This window comes from Drosophila innubila (assembly GCF_004354385.1).
Source record: "Drosophila innubila isolate TH190305 chromosome 2L unlocalized genomic scaffold, UK_Dinn_1.0 5_B_2L, whole genome shotgun sequence".
NCBI classification, from domain to species: Eukaryota; Metazoa; Arthropoda; class Insecta; order Diptera; family Drosophilidae; genus Drosophila; species Drosophila innubila.
In genome coordinates this window covers 3,846,120-3,868,872 of record NW_022995373.1, presented here as the reverse complement: position 1 = coordinate 3,868,872, position 22,753 = coordinate 3,846,120, and the positions used below count along the sequence as shown (strand labels likewise).

Genomic DNA, 22,753 nt, shown 5'->3' with positions numbered 1-22,753 from the left:
CTCTATTTTTTTAATAAAAATAAAAAAAATTTACATATTTAGGGTGTACAGATAGTTTCAGTTGTATCCTATATTGTAGCTATTTTATCCTAGTTCAATAACTCCAAAAATATTTGGTTTGTTTTTAAATGAGTGGCGGCTATTGTTGTCAAATGGTGTAAGAAGATTAAAAATTTTGTTGTTCTTACAGGCAGCCTAGTGAAAATCAGCTTTTTCACTTACAGTGTTGGAAACCGACAAGCCCTTAGAACTAGAAACTCTAAATTTTCTTTCTAAAGCTGAGCATGGACATAAGATTTAACACTAGCGAAGGAAATGTGCTCAATATTTATCTGTCGGCGAGCGAAAGCATTGTTGCCAAATCAATACAAAAAAAACCCAAAATTTGAATGGTAACTCTGTTACGTCAGCTGTGTTTTGTTTACCTTTTTAAAAACGCACAACTGATAAGATTACATTGAGGGGCATAGGAAATGGAAATGACGAAAGTTAAGGATATTTAGTGTGTTGTTATTCAAGTAGGAAATATATGCAAAGCAACATAAAAGTTATGTGTGTATTTTTCTTTTTTTATTAATAAAAATTATAAAGTTATATAATTTGGGCCTACAGATTGTTTCAGTTTTAGCTTATATTCTTTTAATTTTGTCCTGGTTGAAAAACTTCAGACGTCTTTGTTTTGTTTTCAAATGAATAACGGTAATTTTTAGCTTGCCAGGTGTAAAATGTTTGAACAATTCCATAGTTTCTTGATGTGGCAACTCTGTGTTATCCGTTCTCCGAACTAACCAGCTAAAACGCTGGCTAATTTTTATCTAATTTAGCAACTGTTTTTTTAAAATGGATTTGACATTTAGCGCACAGCTTTTATCTTATGTCCTTACCTAGCTTAAGGACTGCTCAGCTAAACCGCTGCTGAATTTTCTTCTATCTAATTTTGACACCGTTTTTTTTAAATGAACATTTTTGTCTCGAGAGTACTCCGCTTAAGTTTTACTTATGTTAACCCTATGAAACATGCAACTTTTTTCAATGTGTAATGTAATTGTAATGTAATGTAATAATGTAATTGTGTTTTTAATTGTGTGTATTAGTGAGGGCTCTAAACGCCAAAGTCTTTTTCAACATTTAGTAACGTTACTGACAGCTTTACAGGTCTATTACTGCGAATCAAAATGAAATAAAAACAATTTTTGGCATATGCAATGTCAGTCTCAAGGAGTATTTTCAAATGCTGGTGTATGCATTTGAGATCCGTTGCCTATCATATTTATTTTAATAATTTTATAGAAATCTATATATTGTACCCTTAGCAAATTCCAAAAAAAAAATTTTGATTGATTGTATTTTGATTAAAGGTAATTATAGGATAGATTTATAAGTACATGCAGCATTTTCGATTGTTGTTTATGCATTTATTTATTTGGCTTCCTAGCACAAGAATAACTTATAAATTATTGTGCTAGTCACAACTACAATTCTGATACAATAAAATACATATGAGTTCTTAAACCCAAAATTAGTAATTAAAATCTAAACTTTCAAATTTTGTGGGACAAATGTTTGAAGAATTTTTGCATTAACTATTAAAAACTTCACTTTCTAATTTTTTAGGACAAATGCTTGAAGAATTGACAACCGCTTGGAGTGACGATGTCGATAAGAATCTTAAACGTATAATTTTAAAATTTTCAAACAATGAAAGTGTGTCCAATAATCGCAATGAAATGCTGTCTATTGTGGCTGAATTGAAAAAACAACCAGATAAACGTTTGAAGGTAATATTTAATTCCCTCTTTTTATTACAGCTTGTTTTAACTGATTTACAAAATAAATAATAAAGGATAGTTTGAAAACTTAAACAAAAGGTTTAACAATATATGTATTTGAAAAAAAGAATTTATTTTTAAAAACTGTGAATAAAAATTTACAGTCGGCAATAACCACGTCGAAATTATGGTAAGGTGGTATATTCATTCACGAATACTCCACCTCACCACATTTTCAATATTGCTTTGACTTATTTATTATTTTTGGATCGGACCACTATATCATTTAGCTGCCATAGGAACGATACATAGAAAATTAAGTTCTAGTGTGAAAAAGTTTTTTGTTTGCGGATATATCAGAACCAAACTGATAGAATATGCATCTGGGCTGGTATTATACATCCTGACCAAATTTGGTTAAAATCGGTCCACTATATCATATAGCTGCAATAAAGACGCTCAATAGAAAATTAAGTCTTAGTATGAAAATGTTTTATGTTTTGTACATCCAGACCGAAGTTCGTTTAAATTGGTCCACTATATTATATAGCTGTCATAGGACCGAGCGGTCAAAAATCAACTTTTAGTATGAAAAAGTTTTTTGTTTTTTGAAATATCTTAACCAATATGCAGCTTTGTACATTCTTAAATAACCAAATTTGGTTTAATTCGGTTCCATAAATCATATAGCTGCCATAGGGAAAATCGGTCGAAAATCAACTTTCAGTACACAGTACCTAGGCACAGGGAATATTTTAAAATTTGGCTATTTTTTTCTTTCCGTTTTTTAGGGGTGCGCCCACTTTTGTCATCATTACTCGAGAATGTCAAAACCGATTTTTAAAAGCTTTATTTTTCCTGAAAGCTAATAAATGTATATGTAATTCATCCATACACAGTAAGATTCGAGCCAGTAGTTTAACCCTCTAGCAGGCAAAATCAAAATAGTCATTCAATCAAGTTAATATTTATTTTAGAAGCAGATATAGGTTCAATAAGCTTAAGTCTTAAATTTCATAATTTTCCGTTGGTTGGACGACCGTCAGGTGCAAAATACTGAAAACTGTCTGTAGACGGTCTTGTCGGTTTGAGCGGACAAAAATATTGCCGTTCGCTTGCATCACAAGGGAAAATCGCACGCGACTTTTGGCGATAACTTTTGCTATTTATTGCTTCCAAAGTTTTTGTTGAGTTAGTAATCAGTAATATAATTATTATAATATGCAATTTACTTAAATTTACTTCACTTCACCAAAATACTGACTATATGCATATTTATCCTTTTTATCCAGCCAAATTAAAAAATGATATGCAGTATCATATCTTTATCTGATATCAGATGAACAGAACGTTTCCAGTGATTGCTAAGCCGGTCAAGTCATTGCATGCCATTTCCTTGAAGGAAACAAGTCCTGCTGCTATTTTTGTAAGGAACTTTGCATGCTTTAGCTGCTCTCCGATCACATACTCTGATGCGGAAACTTTCTATACAAGAACCCACCTGTATAATATGTTTGCATTAGTGGTATTCATGTTCACGAAATGATAGAAAAGCCACTCATCATATAGTAAAAAAGCTTTTTATATGTTTCCTATCTTCGTCCTTGGATTGTAGCTGCCCATAAGGCCGTCCATCAAAGGGACTCCTTCAAATGTGATTATTTTATTCCTAATTTATTTGCAGGCAACTAATTTCTATATATAGCTTCAGCTCTTTCCTCATTGGAATTTTCTCTGAGGAGTGGTACTATTCCAAAATATATAGATGCCAGCCTACCGCAGTTGTTATCTTCCCACAATACGAGAATTTACGATAGCTCCTTGAATCTTGGAGCAGAACTGGGCGGGAAGTAGACTGCATTTGGGGTTAAGTTGGTTTAAGTATGGGTAATGAAGATCAAGTGCAGTTGAAACTGTTGCCTGAGTGTCTTGGAAAGCATTGAATGAAAGGCTTAAATCTTGAAAAAAAAATGCATTGGAATTATCATTTTCAATAATTTTATTATTTTCTAATGGTTTTGGAATAGTATGGGTTTCTATACCAAATGTTGTCGACAACATAATCGGAGTCCCATCACTTTTATCACTCCCAAACTTATCATCGCTTCTACCGAAACTATCAACTCAAGCAAATGTTCATTTAAAATTACTTTCAAATTAATATATTTTATAAATAATAGACACTTTAATTGAAGTGAATTGCATATTTAAAGTTATATTATTGTTAAAAGTTACGTGCGATATTCCCTTGTGATAAATATTTTTCCGCTCAAACTCTATTCTTATTCGCTTTTTAAGAATACTTCAAGTTGCATTTTTGTATTTATTTTTTTACAAAACAAGAGAATAATATACTAGCAGAATACTAGCAGTCAATATATATTTTTTTGGCGATTAAAATTGCAATTTATTTGGTCATAATTAAATTTGGTATTTTACACAACTTCAATGTTTGACCTAATTCTGTAAAATAACTGTTCATCGTTAAATAATCGCATATTTTATTAAACGTTTTTTTTTTTTAAACCGTCTACTGACGGTCTTACCCGTTAGAGATTAAGAGCTGTTGATTTGATTAAAGAAAATGTTGATTTTTTAAAGCTTTCTTTTTTAGCTTTTTTAATTTTAAAATTCAAGAAAAACTAATAAAAATTGCTGTAGGTCCATGGAGAAACGGCGATATAATTAAATTTTATATCTATGCATGCTTTTCTTGATTTTTATGACTTCCTTGTAGAACAGCATGACCTTTAGTATGACAATTTTTTGTGTGCTTAGAGATATCCTAACCAAGCTCACAGAATTTGAATTTGTAAATGTCTTACAAATTATGAGCAAAGTTAGTTTAAATCGGTCGAAAATATCATATAGTTGCCATAGGAACGGTCGGTCGAAAATCCAGTTTTAGTATGAAAAACTTTTTTGTTTTTTAAGATATCTTAACTAAACTTATAGAATATGCATATAAGTTTGTCTTTCATACTAAAACTTGATTTGGACAGACTCGAACCAAAATTGGTGAAGATGTAAAGGACAACATAGAAAACACAATTTGTGAGTTTAGTTAAAATATCTTAAAAAAGAAAAAAGTTTTTCTTACTAAAGGTGGATTTCCGACCGATCGTTCCTATAGCAACTATATTGAATAGTGATCCGATTTGAACAAAATTTGGTAGGGATATATAACACATTACCAGAAATACAACCTGCGCGATTGGTTGATATGGCAGCTATATGATATAGTAGACCGATTTGAACCAAATGTGGTCAAACGTGTAAGACAACAGCAAATTGACTTCCTATGAGCTTGGATTTTAATGAATCATATTTTAAACGACGCTGAAAAAAAAACAACATTTTCTTAAATCCAAAATTAATAGCTCTTAAACTACTGGAAAAATAAAGCTTTTGAAATCGGTTTTGACAGTCTCGAGTAATGATGACAAAAGTGGTCACACCTCTAAAAAACGGCAAGAAAAAAAGTCAAATTTTAAAAAATTTCTAAATAAAAAACTCTGCCAAAGAAAAAAAAAGGTTTTTCGTCGTTTGGGGCCCCATGTCTATCCAAAAAAGTCGGTTTGGTTCCATTCAGATTTGGGCTGTTGCCTAGTGTAATTGCAAGCTTACACTTTCCTGTGATTTTAATTTTTCTGTCGACTGCTTTCAACTTTTGCTTCTTTGACCCTAAAAAGTAAATATATATTTGTGATCAACATTAACAGATAAGTCGATACTGTCGTAAAAAAAAATGTATATTATGTTCATCAAATATTAAAATTGAAATTACAAATAACTATTTTTGGGAGCTTTTCTGTTGTTGTTTTGCTCAGAACAATGCCCCATTAAAGTCAAATAGTAGGCTGCCATCATGTGGAGTTCCCATCGACCTTGGTATCTTTCTTTCATTATCCTGATGTCTTGATGGAACCGTTTTCCTTGTTCCTAACTGTAATCGCCAAGATTATCTGGGAATCTGTCCAAATGGCTATGTAAAAAATCAATTTATTGCTCATATTAGCTCCTAATAGCTCGCCTATTTATAGAACCAGAACCAATCCAAAAAAAAGTAAATGCATTCTGTGCTTGTAATACAAGTGTTTACAAACCTATTAAAAAAATCCGTACATTTCTTTCTTGTTCCGCACTGTTAAAGAAAACAACAACATCCCTTTTTTTAAAAATATACCGAAAGCGTACCGATAGAAACGCATTTGGTTTAACAAAAGAATGTATTTCGGTTCCAGTTTCGGTACTAAGTGTAAAACGCTTAGTTCTGGTTAACGACTCTGGCACCTGTTCCAATGTTATTGCATGGAAAATATGTTTGAGTTAAAGCCATCCAACTTACTTAACTAATACTTTATTTTATTTAAAAAAAAACAAAATAATATTAATTTATAATTTTTATTTCACAGAGAATAAAACTTGCGTTTGGAATTAATGGCGCTATTTTATTGCATAGACCAGCATACACAGCGCATAATTGGATTTACCAGTTAATAGAGTTCTTAAATGTGGCAGTAAGTTCTTTTAATTTGTAGACATTTACATATATTTATATTTCTATTTAAATTAAAATAATTCTTTTCTTTTTAATTTTAAAGAAGTTTAAGTGTTGTTATTTCTTACGCTTCACGTTTGCCTTTGCACATTGGGCGGAATCGCCTTTTTGTATTGTCATATTCGCTAATTATAAATTTAAAGACTTTGTATGTTGTATTTGAGATATGCTAACCAAACTGATTGAATATTCATTAAAGTTGGTTTTGTACATCCTGACCAAATTTGGTTCGAATCGGTTTCCTATATCATATTAGGTGTACAACTTTGCTTCCGCCGTTTTTTGAGATTTTATTTAAAAAAAAAGATTGCATACTTGTTATTCAAGATACTGGCCGTTACTAGTTACTACTTTTGTCCATTTTTTGGGAAGCCTTCGGATTCCATGACGGAAAAACTCCTTATCCTGCGAGTCGATCCAAATATCCATCCAATTTTTGACTCCATCATAAGAGCGGAAGTGCTCGTTAGACCGTCCGCCATCGATCGGAACGAAAGGTAGTCAGATGGAGCAATGTCTGGAGAGTAGGGCGGGTGGGGTAAGATCTCCCATTTCATCGTTTTCAAGTATTTTTTGACCACTTTTTTGATGTGTGGTCGAATATTTTCATGCTGGAGAACGACTTTATCGTGTCTTTTTTGGAATTTACTTGGATTCGGCAGCATATTAATTATAAGACCTAGCTGGTCCACCAAATGCAGAACGTGACCTTTGCGCCATGAATGTTAGGTCTTCAAAGTCAAAATCACCAATTTTGAAGCGTATAAACCATTTGCGGCACTTTCTTTCACTAAGAGCAGCCTCGCCGTACGTATCCGAGAGCATTCGGATGCACTATTTTTTGAATTCAAAAAGAAAATAAAATATTTCCGCAAATGACGAGACTTTGGCTCACAAATCGATATATTCAATGACGAGAAAGTTTATTATTCGAACAGATATCAACAAATATTTTGATGTGATTATGATGACAAATGTCGAAGCTAACTGTGTATCATTTGTAATCGATTCATATCAATCAAAATTTACCCCGGTGGACCTCTTTTGCGAAACGGCGGAAGCAAAGATGTACACCTAATATATTGTTCAATAGGAACATTCGGTCGATAATTAAATTTAAGTACAGAGTGCCGGGGCACTGGGTATCCTACTGTCGAGCGTGCTTGACTGTAGGCAAGCGAAGCAAGCAGGGGCGGAAACCCCTTTGGGCATCGAGCTAGCTTCCAAATTTCAGCTGATATTAAATTTGTTAAATTATTAAAATAAAATTTGTACAGCTCTTCAATAGAAAAGAGTTTTCTACAAATTCTTAAATGCACGATGTGCAGTGCACATAGTTCTTATGTTTTTGGGAATATCATTTATTAAACGCAAATTTGATAAATTCTTATATTCATTAGTAGAAAGAGAAGTTGTAAAGTCTAAAGTGTTTATAACTTTTTTATAGCAATAGCCCATAAATCGGTAGTTAAACTCTATTAACAGCGAATATTTTTGAACTGAGCACGCCCAAAATTATCTTTAATCTTTATGTTGGGGCTAAATTGATATATAATTTCTAATTACTAATCTGTTACGTAATTGAAATCTAGCATTAATGTTTGGAAATTTTATTTGTTTTTCAGGATTTTCCGATTGAAGCATATGAGCCATTCGCACTTGTGTCCGAAATTCAGGGCCATTTGTGGAATTTAGCAATTGAATATCGGTAAGTTTTTATACCCATTCTTAAAAAAATAACTAAAAGGGTTTATTGTATTCGTTGAAATGTATGTTACAGGGAGAAAGAGGCAGCCCCGACCCTATAAAGTATATATATTCTTGATTAGTATCAACAGCAAAATCGATATAGCCATGTGTGTCTGTCCGTCTTTTCGTCCGTGTGACTATAAGAAATAGAACAATCAAATTTGGCAGACTCCAATTACGTTGGAGCAGGCCAAGTTTGTTTTAAGTTTTTGGCACTCCCCCTTTCGCCTCCGAAAATCGCGAAAAACCACCACACCCACAGTTTGTAAGAAAACTATTTTTTTGTTGTAATTAACGTTATTTATTATTATTAAATAAAAAATACCTCTACAGGAGGTAAAAGTCTAGTGACGAAAGCAATTTCTAACCCAAAAAATTTTTGATATCCAATTGTGTGACGAACAAATTTAAGTTTAATATAAAAATTTTAAATAAAAATAAAAATTAATAAAAAACAGCTATATGATATAGTGGTCCGATTCAAAAAAGAAACAAACTTGATCTGCCTGCATTATAGGGGCATCTACATACCAAATATGGTGTCACAAACTTTTAAATTGTTCTTATAATTTGGATATAAAATTTATTTTTGTGGGCGATAAAGGGCGCGTGGCCGAGTTTTGAAACAATCTTGATCTGCTTGCAATATAGAGGAACCCACATACCAAGTTTGGTGTCTCTAACTTTTATAGTCTATGAGATCTAGGCGCTCATACAGACAGACGGACGGACGGACAGACGGACATTGCTATATCGACTCGGCTATTGATTCTGATCAAGAATATAAATACTCTATAGGTTCCTTCTGCGTGCTACGCACATATTCGTTTAAACAAACCCTATAGACCCCTGTACTTTTTATACCCATTCTTTAAAAAATAACTAAAAGGGTTTATTGTATTCGTTGAAATGTATGTTACAGGGAGAAGGAGGCATCTCCGACACTATAAAGTATATATATTCTTGATCAGCATCAATAGCCGAGTCGATATAGCCATGTGTGTCTGTCCGTCTGTCCGTCCGTCCGTCCGTATGAACAAAAGGACCACAGAGACTATAAGAGATAGAGATACCAAACTTTCACTCACAGACTTCTATATACCCCACGCAGATCAAGTTTGTTTCAAATTGAAGCTACGCCCCCCTCCGCCCTTGCAAATAGCGAAAAACCTTTTGCTCGTCGGTTTGAGCAAAGGGATCTCAGAGACTATAAGAGATAGCGTAACCAAATTTGACAGACAGATTTCTATATACCTTACGCAGATCAAGTTTGTTTCAAATTTAAGCCAAGCCCCCCTCCGCACCCGAAAATCGCGAAAAACCACCACACCCACAGTTTTTATGATAATACGTTTTTTGTGCAAATAAACGTTATCTATTAGTATTATCTATTATCCCACTGAATTGCATCAAGATCGGACAAGTAGAACGGCAGTTATGGCGATTTAATGTTTTCAAAGTAATTTCTTTAAACAAATGGATCTCAGAGTCTAAAAGAGATAGAATAACCAAATTTGGCTCACAGATTTCTCTACACACCACGCAGGTCAAGTTTGTCTTACATTTTTATCACGCCCCCCTCCGCCCTCGCAAATCGCGAAAAACCACCACACCCACAGTATTTAAGATAATACGTTTTTGTGGGTATTAGAGTTGCAAGTTGCTATTATCTATTATCCTATAAAATCGCAGCAAGATCGGACAAGTAGAACAGCAGTATTAACATGCCGAAGCTCTTGAAGCAAAATTAGCTCCTTAGAGTATGCAATAGTTTTAATATTATTAGACTTAACAAAAATGCATCAAATAATTCTCAACTGGTTCTGACGACGCAAATATGACATTCGGCTTGAATCGCTACTCGACTCAACCCAAATGGTACCGATGAATCTTCAATGATGATGGAACTGGCATCTATCGAATCGTATTGAGCATACTCCTTGCATTTATGCAAGTGTAGTATGTTGTTGAGCGTGTCAAGTCACCGGTTACCATATAGAGAGGTCGCTAACCAAGGGGATTGACATTTAGAAAAATTATAAACATGAAGAAGTTGCTAATTTAAAATAACAAAAATTAATAATAACAAAATCCTTTTTTCCTTATAAAAAAATTCTTAAAAAAATACTTTTATACATATTTAAGTTAAGTAACGGGTATCCTATAGTCGGGATCTCGACCTTTCCCACTTGTTTTTAACTACGTAGTCTAAAAATCGGTAATAAAAATCCAATTTTCAGTGTAATAAAAAAATTAAATCTAATATGTAAACTAAATAAAACCTTTAACTTTTGTCTCATAAAATTCGTTTAATAGTCTTAAAAAAAAATGCTTACAATTATCGCGTTAAAGTAGCTTAAAAAAGCAACCTCAGTTTCACGTGAAAAACAAACCCTACATTTTGAAATTTGAGGTTCCATGCACGAGGTAAAAGTCTAGTGACGAAAGCAATTTCTAGCCCCAAAATTTCTGATATCCAATTTTGTGACGAACAAAATTCAGTTTAATCTAAAAATTTTAAATAAAAATATAAATTAATAAAAAAAAAAGCGAAAGTTGGCATTGTGCACTGTGAGCAAATAGGGTGAGCTTCGTTGTACATAAAAATTACTTATTTTTGTATTAATTTATATTTTTGTTTAAAATTTTTAGATTAAACTGAATTTTGTTCGTCAAAAATGAATAGAAGCTAAAATTGCTTTCACTATTTACCTCGTGTAAAATTTTTGTGGGTTATCAGAAATTTTTGCAATTGCTTTTTTGCTTTTGACATTGTAACTTTATCATTAATGCAGGCAAATAGTAAAATATATAAATTTAGTTGTTCAACGTATTTCATAAAAAAAATTGTTCTTTAATTATAAAGAAAAACTTGGGGGCTCCGCCCCCTGCTCGCGTTGCTACAGCCGAGCATACTCTACTGTCGGAGACCCCGTACTTACTATGCAAAATAAAAGTTTTTCATACTAAGACTTGGATTTCGCCCGATCGGTGCTATGACAGCTATATGATACAGTGGTTCGATTAGAACCAACTTTGGTCAGAATATATAAGTATATATATAAATATATATATAGTTTGGTTATAATAAAGTTTTTCATACTAAAACTTAATATTGGACCGATTGGCTATATGATATAGTGGTACAATAAAGACTAACTTCGGTCAGGATTTTTAAAACTGACTTAAATGCAAATGCTATCAATTTGGTTAAAATATCTCAGTAAACAAACAAGTTTTTCATACTAAAACCTTATTTTGACCCGATCGGTCCTATGACAGCCATATGATATAGTAGTCCGATTTGAACCAACTTTGGTCAGGATTAATAAGTCTAATTTAAATGCATATTCTATTAGTTTGGTTACGATATCTCGTAAAAAAAAAAGTTTTTCATACCAAGACTTAATATTGGACCGATTGGATATGTGATATAGTGGTCCGATAACAACTAACTTCGGTCAGGATTTTTAAAACTGACTTAAATGCAAATGCTATCTCACTAAACAAACAAGTTTTTCATTCTAAAACCTTATTTTGACCCGATCGGTCCTATGACAGCTATATGATATAGTAGTCCGATTTGAACCAACTTTGGTCAGGATATATAAAACCAAGTTAAATGCATATTGTATCAGTTTGGTTGAGATATCTCATAAAACCAAAAAGTTTTTCGTACTAAAACATGATTTTCGACCGATAGAAAAATGTATTTATTCACTTAACAGGTAATATCTTCCAAACCCCTTAACCATAATTTATGTTTCATATACCAAAAAACGCGAAATTGTACGTTTTACAACATAATAAAATTTAACAGAAATCATTAGAGCCGTTTTGTCAAAAATCGCCAAAATGTAAGCTGAAAATTATAATATCACCTGTAGAATGTTACCTGAATACTTTAGAAAAAAAGTTTTAAGGTACGCATAAAAGCCCTCAACCATACCTTTCCAATGAAATGTAGAACATATCTGTAGCTTCTATGGTTTGGAAACTGTTGGAGTTTCAATTTTAGCGGGATTTAGCGTTTTCCCGCTAAGCTAGCGGGAAATTGAAAAAGTCGTAAAACTAACATTTCTAGATTTTTAAAGAGGAATAAATCCCCATCATTAAATCTTAGCTTTTTTAGCGCTTTGATACAAACAGACAAACAAAGAAACTAACTTTTCATTTCATTTTGAAAAGTCCAAATTTCAAATTTATTTATCTTTTGAACCAGTTAACGGATTTGGGTCATCGAGGTATCAATCGACGCGTATTTTTGATTAAAATTTTAAAAAATAAATAATTTTACCAAAAAGCCCCAACGGCTCCACAAGCTGCGATCATACAAATTTTTTCCCTCCCACTTACACCCCCGTATCTCATGACCCAGGTGAATAAGAAAAGTTTTAGTATGCCATTTTGTAAGTTAGGACTAAACCTTTCGATCGGTATATAACTCGATCTGATCGGACAGTCGTAGCAAATTTTCCAACTTAGCTGTATATATAGTTAGTCGCCTTTCGCACCCTTCGTGCTGCTTTCGTCACTAACGCGAACTACCGTCCGCAGTGATTGTCTTAAAATTTCGCAAAACGTAATTACGTGGACATAACTAGAACTAATTGACCTAAAATGTTTCAGAGGTTTTTGGGGCCTTTAATATTTCCGTTTAAAGTTGAGATTTTATTTAATTTTTTAACGAGTGAGGTGGCTCTCTTTTTACATACAATTACGAGGACAATACGACCAAATTCTACAATCCAAGCTTTTAAACACAAAGTACAAACCTCTCTGAACAGATCGCCCATCAATTTGTTAACAATATCTATTAGTTTTCTGTATTTAAAGTTTGATGAAAAAAATGCAACAATTTTGACAGCGTGCTTTTCAATTACATAACCTGTGCTTGCACTGTTATAACTTAACAGTGGCGAGTTCTGTTAAAATTTATGGTATGTAACATTACAGTTTGGACATTTCGTGGTCGATTGCTGTTATTAAGAACGTAATTTAATAACTTTTAAAAATTGGTTTTATTCCAAAAAATCGGAATAAATTCCCATGGTGCGTCCTTCAGCTGTTTATAAGATGCAACAAAAACTGAGTCCAGCAATCTTGCCGACTTTACCATCTTTGTTCTGGCTTGCACGTATTTTTACTTCTCTAAAAGCTCATAAGCGTCATCTTCTGTACATCTTCCCTAACTACCTCCTCACCTCGAGCATTTCCACATCCTGTTCGGAAAACATACGCCTAACTGCCGATCGCAACTGCTGAAATGAGGCGTCTTCTCCCAGCTGTACTCCGTTACTTTTCAAAAGTTCTACTAGCTCTCGCCTCGAATACGTAATTATCTCTGAATATTTCATTGTTGGCATCGAATCGCTGTATTTGTTTCGCTCTTAATAGTCTTCGACTTTCTGGAATTTGTCCCTTTCAACTTTTAACAAACTTCCAAGACACAATTTTTTTTCGAATCCAAAAAATTTAAAAAATTTGTATTTTCTCGACACGGTTGAGCCCCCAAATGTGAGGTGATGATTTATTTATTATTTCTAGCCCCAAAATTTCTGATATCCAATTTTGTGACGAACAAATTTCAGTTTAATATAAAAATTTTAAATAAAAATATAAATTAATAAAAAAAAAAGTTGGTCAGGGTGCGTTGAACGCGTCGATCTCAGATACTTTAAGTGCTAGAGACTTCAAATTTGGAATACAGGTCTGTGAATACCATACGCAGGTCAAGTTTGTTTCCAATTTTTGATGCCACGCCCCCTTATCCCACAAATTGCACAAAATGATTTACAGGTGCAATTTTTGACATAGCACTCCCTAACTGAACAACCAGTTAAGAAGTATGCGTATTAAACGACCCTGAAAATTTCAAAGCGACTGACCCATAAATAGAGAAGTTATTTCGGAATTTACATTTAATTCAATAATTACATTTGCATGGCAAATCAAACGTGCGAGCGAGACAGCATGTTCACGTTTGTATGCAAGGCGCGCACAAAGACAGAACGAATAAGTACCCATTTTCTTTTGGGTACCAAATAAGAATCAAGCGGTAAGCAAAAATATTATCGATATCATGTAATGAAAATGTTAATGTATAATTTATGTATATACAAATATACAATTTGATTAAAATATAATTGTGTTAATATAGCTTTCGATTCCTTACACATATATATAATAAGTATCTGCTTATTATCGTTGTAAAAAAAAACTTAGCATTTTCCGCTTTAAGAATCTCATAAAATTAGACATGGCCTTTTATTTCAAATTTCGCGCGCACTGCAGCAGCCTTTGGCAGGCTTGAATTTGTTGCGTAAGAGGGAGAGAGTGAGAGAGGAAAATGGGTGCTGCCAGATTGCAGGCTGAGCAAAGTTGTAGTTTGTGGCTACTCTTGACACACGATTGCAAGCGATTACGATTACGACTTGCGATTTACCAATTTATCAATTTCTAATTAATTTTAAATAAGTTTATTATATTAAAGTTTATTATATTAAACTTATCTAAAATTAATTAGAAATTGATAAATGTAAATCTAAGTCATATCATAATCAGTGATATATTAGTTCAGTGAGGCATTAATAACGTAGTCTGCAGTGATAAGCACAGTGATTTAAGAAAACCGAAAGTTCTTCATAGTTTCGCGTGTGTAATTTTTGATACCATGAGCCCATTGAAAATGGGCAACAATCAACTTTTATAAAAGAGTACATGGGCTCAGGGTATCCTACTGTCGAGCGTGCTCGACTGTAGCCACACCTCACCGCGAGCGAAGCGAACCGGAGGTAGGCGAGCGAAGCGTGCAGGGGGCGGAGCCCCCTTGTTTGGGTTGTTTCCTAATTAAAACTTTTTATCTTTCAAATATTAATACATATTTTATAGCGTGCGGCATTTCACCCACAAATATACTGCACATATTTGTTTACTTCAAAAGTCTGACTTTGTCTATTTGAGCTTTCTGTTGTTACGATATATCGTAGAACAAAAAAGTTCCACAGTAGAACTTGATTTTCGAGCGATTGGTCCTATAACAGCAATATGATATAGAAAACCGATTTTAACCAAATTTGGTCAGGATGTATAATACAAGCCCAGATGCATATTCTACTAGTTTGGTTCAACAAACAAAAAAAACTTTTTCCAAAATGTACCAAAAATAAAATCAAAACTTGATCTGCCTATTGTATCCAGGAACCTATGTACATACCAAGTTTGAAGTCTCTAGCTTTTATGGTCTCTGAAATCTTCGCGTTCAAACAGACGGACGGACGTACAGACGGACAGACAGACTTACATGGCTCAAACGACTTGGCCGTTGATCCTGATCAAGAATACATACATCGCCACGCCCCCATTATACTCTGCTTCATAGGTTTGCTGATATGCCACTTTATTGCTGCTGTCATCTGCGAACTTGTTGTAATATGTATGTATACACTTATTCGGTAATATCTTGCAGAAACGAATTTTTACAGATATGTGTGATATACCAAAAAATGCGGAATTGAATTATTGACTAAAACCCATTGAAATTTGATAAAAATTTCATGTGTCAATTTTAAAAAAATGTAAAATGTTACCTGAGTACTTTAGAAAACAAGCTTAAAGGTATGCCTCAAACTCACCTTTCCAATGATATAAAGGACATATCTGTACTTTCTATGGTTTGGAAACTATTGGGGTTTAAATTTTTTATATTCATTTTATTTATTTATTTATGCACGACTAAATGCAGTTGGCAAAGAAAAAAATTAGCAAGTATAAATATTAAGTTAAAGATTAAAAATAAAAATAAAATTAAATATAAATTATGAACTGTAAAGTAAAAAAAATTAAATTAGAATTAGATCTGCGGTATGCAAAAATTTTAAATAATCCAATATTTGTTGCAAGGATTGGGGAATATCCAGAAAAACAAAATCAAATCAATACAGATTAGTGTTGTTATTTGTAATTGTATGAATGTTTGACCAGTGTAATGTAATATAACAAGTTATTAGTATTAATAAGGTCAGGGATTTAGAAAAGGTATTGGAAAAGTGCGGATATTGAGGAAGAGAGAGGGAGAGAGAGTTCTGAGGAGAAAACGTGAAAGAGGCTATTATAGCTAGTGCATAAAACACGAAAGGAATCGAGTGAAGCGTAATCAGTTAGATAAAAATAAAGGTTTGTAATTCCTAGTAGACCTGCGGGGGACCGAAAAAGTGAGGCGGGCCAGAAGGGAACTAGAATTTTAGCGGTATTTAGCGTTTTCCCGCTAAATTAGCGGTTTTTTCAAAAAGTCGTAAAACAAACTTTAATAGATTTTCGAAAAGGAATAAATCACCATCAAAAACATCTTAGCGCTTTGATGCAAACAGACAAACAAACAAACAAACAAACAGACAAACAAACTTTTTATTTCATTTTGAGAAGTCCACTAAAAATGTCCAATTTTATTATCTTTTGAACTAGTTGTCTGATTTGGGTGATCGAGGTTACAATCGACGCTTATTTTTAACTAAAATTTTTAAAAAATATAAAATTTTACCAAAATGACCCAACAGCTCCATTAGCTGCCATCATTTAAATTTTGGCCCTCCCACTTATACCCCCTTATCTCATGAACCAGGTCGGTTAGCAACAATTTAAGTATGCCATTTTGTAAGTTAGGACTAAACCTTCGGTATATAACCCGATCTGATGGGACAGTCATAGCAAATTTTCCATATAAGCTGTATATATTGCTAGTCGCCTTTCGCACCCTTCGTGCTGCTTTTGTCACTAGCGCGAACTGCCGTCCGCAGTAAAAGCAATGTCTTCACCCTAGCCCGAGAAAAGTTAAAAAAAAACGTCTCCTGAACAATTTACTTTTTATAAAAAGAGATCAATATGAGCTTTTCCGTCTGTGTTAGCGACTAGTTCTCAGAGACTATGTGAGCTATACTCTAGCTGCTAGAGAAACTTAACTTGTAAAATATACTCATACAAACTCCAAGCTGATGAAGTTTGCTTTAAATTTTGGCCACGGTCCCTTCCGCCCCCGCATCTCATGGAAAGCCACTACACCAGCGGTTTTAAGATATAACAGTTTTTATTTTTTTTGTAATTAAAGCTATTTATTATTATTAATATGTAACATCCTACTTAATTGCATCAAGATCGGTTATACAAAACGGAGGTAACAGCTGTTTTAGTTTTTAAAGATATACAATCCCTTAAAAGTTGTAATGGGTATTATCTAAAGGGTGTTTTTTTAGAGGCATAGAACTTTGTATTAAAATCAAACCCAAGAAAATCGTTTTAATGTCCATTAATTTGGTTTTATTGGAAGGATAATTTTATCCTCCTTATCACACGATCTTGGTGGCCAACTGACAGGTTCATTCCGCAAAATTATTAGCTCATAGAATGTTTTCTTCAATAAATCGATTGTGATATGCGCTGTGTGGATGTAGCTCCGTCTTGTTGGAACCATATCTCATCCACATTCATGCCATCTAATTCGGGAACAAAATAGTCGGTTATCATGGCTCTATACCGGTTTCCATTAACGGTAACTGACTCTCCAGCATCATTTCGGAAGAAGTATGGCCCAATGACTCCACCAGCCCATAGAGCACACCAAACAGTCAGTTTTTGTGGATGTAATAGCGTCTCAAGGGTCTCATGTGAATTATCTTCACTCGAAATGCAGCAATTTTGCTTGTCGCATTGTAGACGTAGCCATTCAACCAAAAATAAGCCTCATCACTGAACAAAATTTTGCGATGAAAATCATCATCGAGATCAATCTCATACACCGCAATCACGACGCATTGCATGATCTCGCGGCTTTAATTCTTGAACAAGCTGGATATTGTAAGGTCGTAAGCCAAGATCTTTGCGCAAAATCTTCCATAAAGTTTATGGACAAAGCTCCAATTGCTGTGTACGGTGGCGATTCGATTCATTCGGGTCCTTTTCAACACTTTGCTCTACATTGCTGTGCATTGTTCGACGTCTCTGCGTACTATCACATATCACAGCTATATGATATAGTGGAACGATTTGAACGAACTTCGGCCAGAATGGACAAAACCAAGTTAAATGCATATTCTATCAGTTTGATTAAGATATCTCAAAAAACAAAGACTTTCATACCAAGACTTAATTTTCGATTGAGCGTCTCTATTGCAGCTATATGATACAGTCGACCGATTTTAACCAAATTTGGTCAGGATGTATAATACCAGCCCGGATGCATATTCTATCAGTTTGGTTCTGATATCTCAACAAACAAATTTTCGATGTATCGTTTCTATGACAGCTATGTGATATAGTTAATCGATTTTAAACAAATTTGGTCAGGATGTATAATACCAGCCCAGATGCATATTAAATCATATTATATCATTAAATAAATAGTAAAATAAATACTTAACATGTGTGAAGTCTCTATCTCTTATGGTTTTTGGGATCGACGCGTTCAAACAGACAGACGGACATGGCTCAATCCTCTCGACTGTTGATCCTGATCAACAATATATATACTACAAGGGGGATCCACCCCATGCTCGCTTCGCTAGCGATATTGAAATGTAATAAAAGAGGAGCACTTTTAATATTTTTCTTGAATAAACTTCTTTTACGAACAAATGAGTTACTGTTCTTTTTCAATAATTCGGACACTTGTTAATTAGGACAACCTGAAATTTGGTACACTCAATTTTTATCTATTAAAAAATATTTTGTAACCCGGGCACCACACAAATTTATTGATTCTGAAATCCGGTCATATTAACGTGTTTGCTTGTAAGAAAAGAATAAAAGTAGCGACAATATGTGCAAGAAAAGGCATTTCAATTGCAGTTTCTGTCATTCAAGAGCAAAGGGTCGTTATTTCTAACATTGGGCTTACTCGACAGGTATTTTAATCAGTAATGCCTTTTTTACTTCTCATGAAGATCAGTAATCAGTACCTACTAAATGACATGATAGCTTCTTGTACAAATCAGACTACTACGTTTTTTCACCGTTCGTACGAAGCTATTATTATCAGTTATATGAGAAGAATTCAAAATTTTTTGTTGTTGGAAATTTCCTTCTAAATGTAATTAGAAGCAACAAATTTATATAATATAATAGTTTTTGAAAGAGAAACGAATAACTATATTCACCTTGCCCGCTGCCCTTGCAATCTTATTGTGAACCCGATTGTTCCTATGGCAGCTATGTATATTATATAGTAACCCGATTTTGACCAAATTGTCAAATATCGTTAAATTTAAAAAAATAAAAATAATAAATTAAAAAATAAAAATAAAATCTTGCCTGGTGTGGGAAATCAACCCGCGCTACTCAGGTGCTAAACTCGGCAGCTGATCAAACACTGCAATATGTAAATTAAAATAACATTTTTTGAAAGAGAAACGAATAATTATATTCACGCTGCCCGCTGCTTCTGCAATTGGACTTTTGCGAAAATCGTCAGATTTGGCGGGAAAAAAGGCAAATTTGGCGGAAAAGTCTAGGCTTGGTAGAAAAATGTGAGACTTGACGCGCAAAAGCAAATCTGTAAGTTTGGTTGAGACAACTTAAGAATCAAAAAAGTTTTTCATACTATTTGAGTTATTTGGTTGCTTCTTCATCTGCATTTGTTTTTTGTTTCTTTTGCTGTTGCTGTTGTTGTATTTGTTGATGGCTGCCTTGCTGCTGTTGTTGTTTACCTTAACAATATGCCTGTTGCTGTGGCTGCTGTAGCTGCAAATTGGGCCGCCAATTTTCACTTTCAACTATAAGTGATAGGTATCGTTATTTATTGATGCAAAGAAGCGATACTTATGCAAGTAAATATCAATATGATATTCAAAGCGATGTATCGATAAGCTTACTAAATGCGACATTTATTTATCAATAATTTACAAACAATTCGGCTTATTTAGCTTTCATAATATTAATTTTACAAAACATTTATTAATTTTAATAAAATTATTTTTTAATGTAAATCAGCTTTTTTACGGAACCTTTAACAGCTGCTTGGCAAATTTGATATGCTGCAGCCCTGGGTTCAGTTTTCTTTGTTTTTAGCAAAAACAAAATCAAAAACAAACAGCAACAAAAATACGGAATGTAAATTTGCACAATTTGCAATCGTTGTTCTTTTGTCAACCTGTTCATGATATAATGAAAAAACCAAACTAAACATAAATGACATTGGCGTTGCCAGATTTAACAAAAAAATGTCAGCTTTATTTCTACACCCTTTATTATTATTATCTTTTATTACACTTAAAAGCAACAAGATCGGGCAAGTAGATCGGCAGTAATGGCTTATTAATAACATTAATAATTATGGCAATACAAGCTCCTAAATGCACGCAATTGGTACTCTGAAAGGTTGGCTCAAAACAATTTTCATTGTAAAATTTTGAGCTTGAAACAGTTGCTATTCCTGCTACTGTACAGAAAATGGTAAGGGCTAATATAGACACTTCGTACGGCCTTGGGAATAGAGCCTCTGTATTTTTTTAAAATGCAGGATTCAGTTCAACTAGGTCCTAGAGTTTCATTAGATTTATTTATGAATGGGCTTAAATCAGTCATCGATTATAAACTTCATAGAAACCGATTGACAAAACTATTACCATTTCACATGTTAAATCGCGAAATATTTGGCATAAAGTCGAGTTGAAACTTGGCATATTTAATAAATATAGCGACAAAACGGGCCTATTATTAGCGAGACCTTTTAAAGCAAATCCAGGTTCAATTGGCAATGGAGCAGCTCAGGAATAGCTGCGTATGAGCCTGTGGTGTGCCAACAGGACAGCTTACATCCTTAACGCAGCAACCAATTAGATCAGAGCGCGGCTGGATGAACACTGGCTGTATAGCTGTTACCTCCATCCGTCTTAGCTACAAGGAGCTTTGTAGCACCAATGACGAGCTATACTGGGAGCGATTACGAGTCAATCTTGTTTTCTTTTGGAGAACCTACTGCGTAAGCTACAAATAGAGCACCAAAGAGCTTCATCTACACGGTGAGCAGCCAGGCCTTCGCAGCAGTCATGAACAATTTGGCGGTGTCAGTCTCTGCGCAGAGCTTGACAGATCAACTGTACCGACAGCTGAAGCACGCCTTCGATGATATGTTGATAAGAAAGTTCTACAGGGACACCACAAACCAACATACTGATAGAATGCTGAGATCGTTGTTACACGAAAATCTGCAAGAAGACGATTCCAGAGAGCGTGAAGAAGGGGTAATGATAACTAAATAGAATGGCAACGTCAGTTCGAGTTTGAGTTTGAGCAGTAAGAGGGAGTGCTTCCTAGCAGTGTTGACAACTCTTCAGGGCCGGAAAAAGCTATAACATTTTAAAAAAGTTAAAAAAAGCTAAGATTTTCAAAAAGAATCCAGATAAACAGCCAATATACAGAGGTGCCACAAAATCTTAACCAACCGAAGACCTCAGATCAGACGGGAAAAAAGTTGACTTGGCAACACTGCTTCCTAGAGCTGTACGACTCGGCGGACAACGATCCTTGGGGAAAAGGCGTACAAGGCGCAAACACACACACTATACTTATGCAAAGCTCTTCAGCATCGGAGCAACGAATGCCTGGGCTTCCGATATGTCAAAGAAAAAACGGCTATCTGGATTTGCAACAAAAGCCCGTTGCAGATTCACTCGTTGAACGCTGGTATCGGCTACGTCAGACAACAGATTAAAGGTGTATGGATACATAGCTGCTACATGGCGCCCAGCCTGACCTTGGCAGATTTCCGCAGTCTAATGGATGACCTTACTGAGGATTTCCGCTAGCACTTTCCTGCGGTAAACAGGACAGTGAAATGTCAGTCGCAGTTCACCAACACCAGTGGTAGGGTGCTCCTCGATGCCTCCTAAATCAAGGCTCTAGGAATACATTTAGTAGAGGCGGCATGGGTTCCATTGTGGACCTAACTTTTGTCACAATTTGTATTGCGAGGTCAGCAACATGGTTTCTCAGAGAGGCATACACAACAAGTAATCATAATGCCATTGTCTTCAGTTTTGGTGGCAGAAGCAATATGCAGCTCAACATACCAACGAAAACCCACTACAAGGGCGCTACGATTGATAAAGAGGGATTCCGTCACTCTATAGGAGACATGTCTGTAAGCGGAACGACAGAAGAAATGAATTTGCCAGGCTGTCCACGTCATCAATCGTGCTTGTGATGTGAGCATGCAGCGCACTAAAAGCTTCAAACGCCACGACACTGTATATTGGTGGTCTGACCACTTCGCAAAGGCTTGTACAGACTGCATCAAAACGAGAACGGCCTACGAGGAGGCAGATTGTGATCCCTGGGTCAGGCGTACAAGTTGGTCATGAGAAAAACGAAATCCTTCAAAAACTCGGTTCCTACTTGTAGGTCATAACTGGCATTGTGAGTAAATTATTCTCTAGTCAGCCTGAGAACGATGCAGTGAACATGGAAAGCAATCTTACAGAAGAAAACATTTCTTTTATTACGGAGGAGGAAATCGTTCAAGCAGCGCGCAGCATGAAAAATGAAACGCCACCTGGACCCGACGGCATCCCAAACTGTGCTCTGAAAATGGCATCTGCAGACGCGCTCGTTCGCAGCACAACATCGCCGAGAAGGTCATCGAAGGGAAACGATGGAAGGGATACATGAAGCAATATTGCCTTTG

At 34.5% G+C, this 22,753-nt stretch overlaps 1 protein-coding gene across 1 annotated transcript in view; it reads left to right on the top strand.

Annotated features, from left to right (window-relative positions):
* Window positions 1-22,753, top strand: part of LOC117782702 (autophagy-related protein 2 homolog B) — a 131,045-nt gene that overhangs the window by 42,190 nt on the left and 66,102 nt on the right. Inside the window, exons 10-12 of the mRNA XM_034619729.1 lie at window positions 1,615-1,778; window positions 6,185-6,289; window positions 7,956-8,038. Coding sequence (XP_034475620.1) covers window positions 1,615-1,778; window positions 6,185-6,289; window positions 7,956-8,038 — 352 coding nt within the window. The remainder of the gene's footprint in view (window positions 1-1,614; window positions 1,779-6,184; window positions 6,290-7,955; window positions 8,039-22,753) is intronic.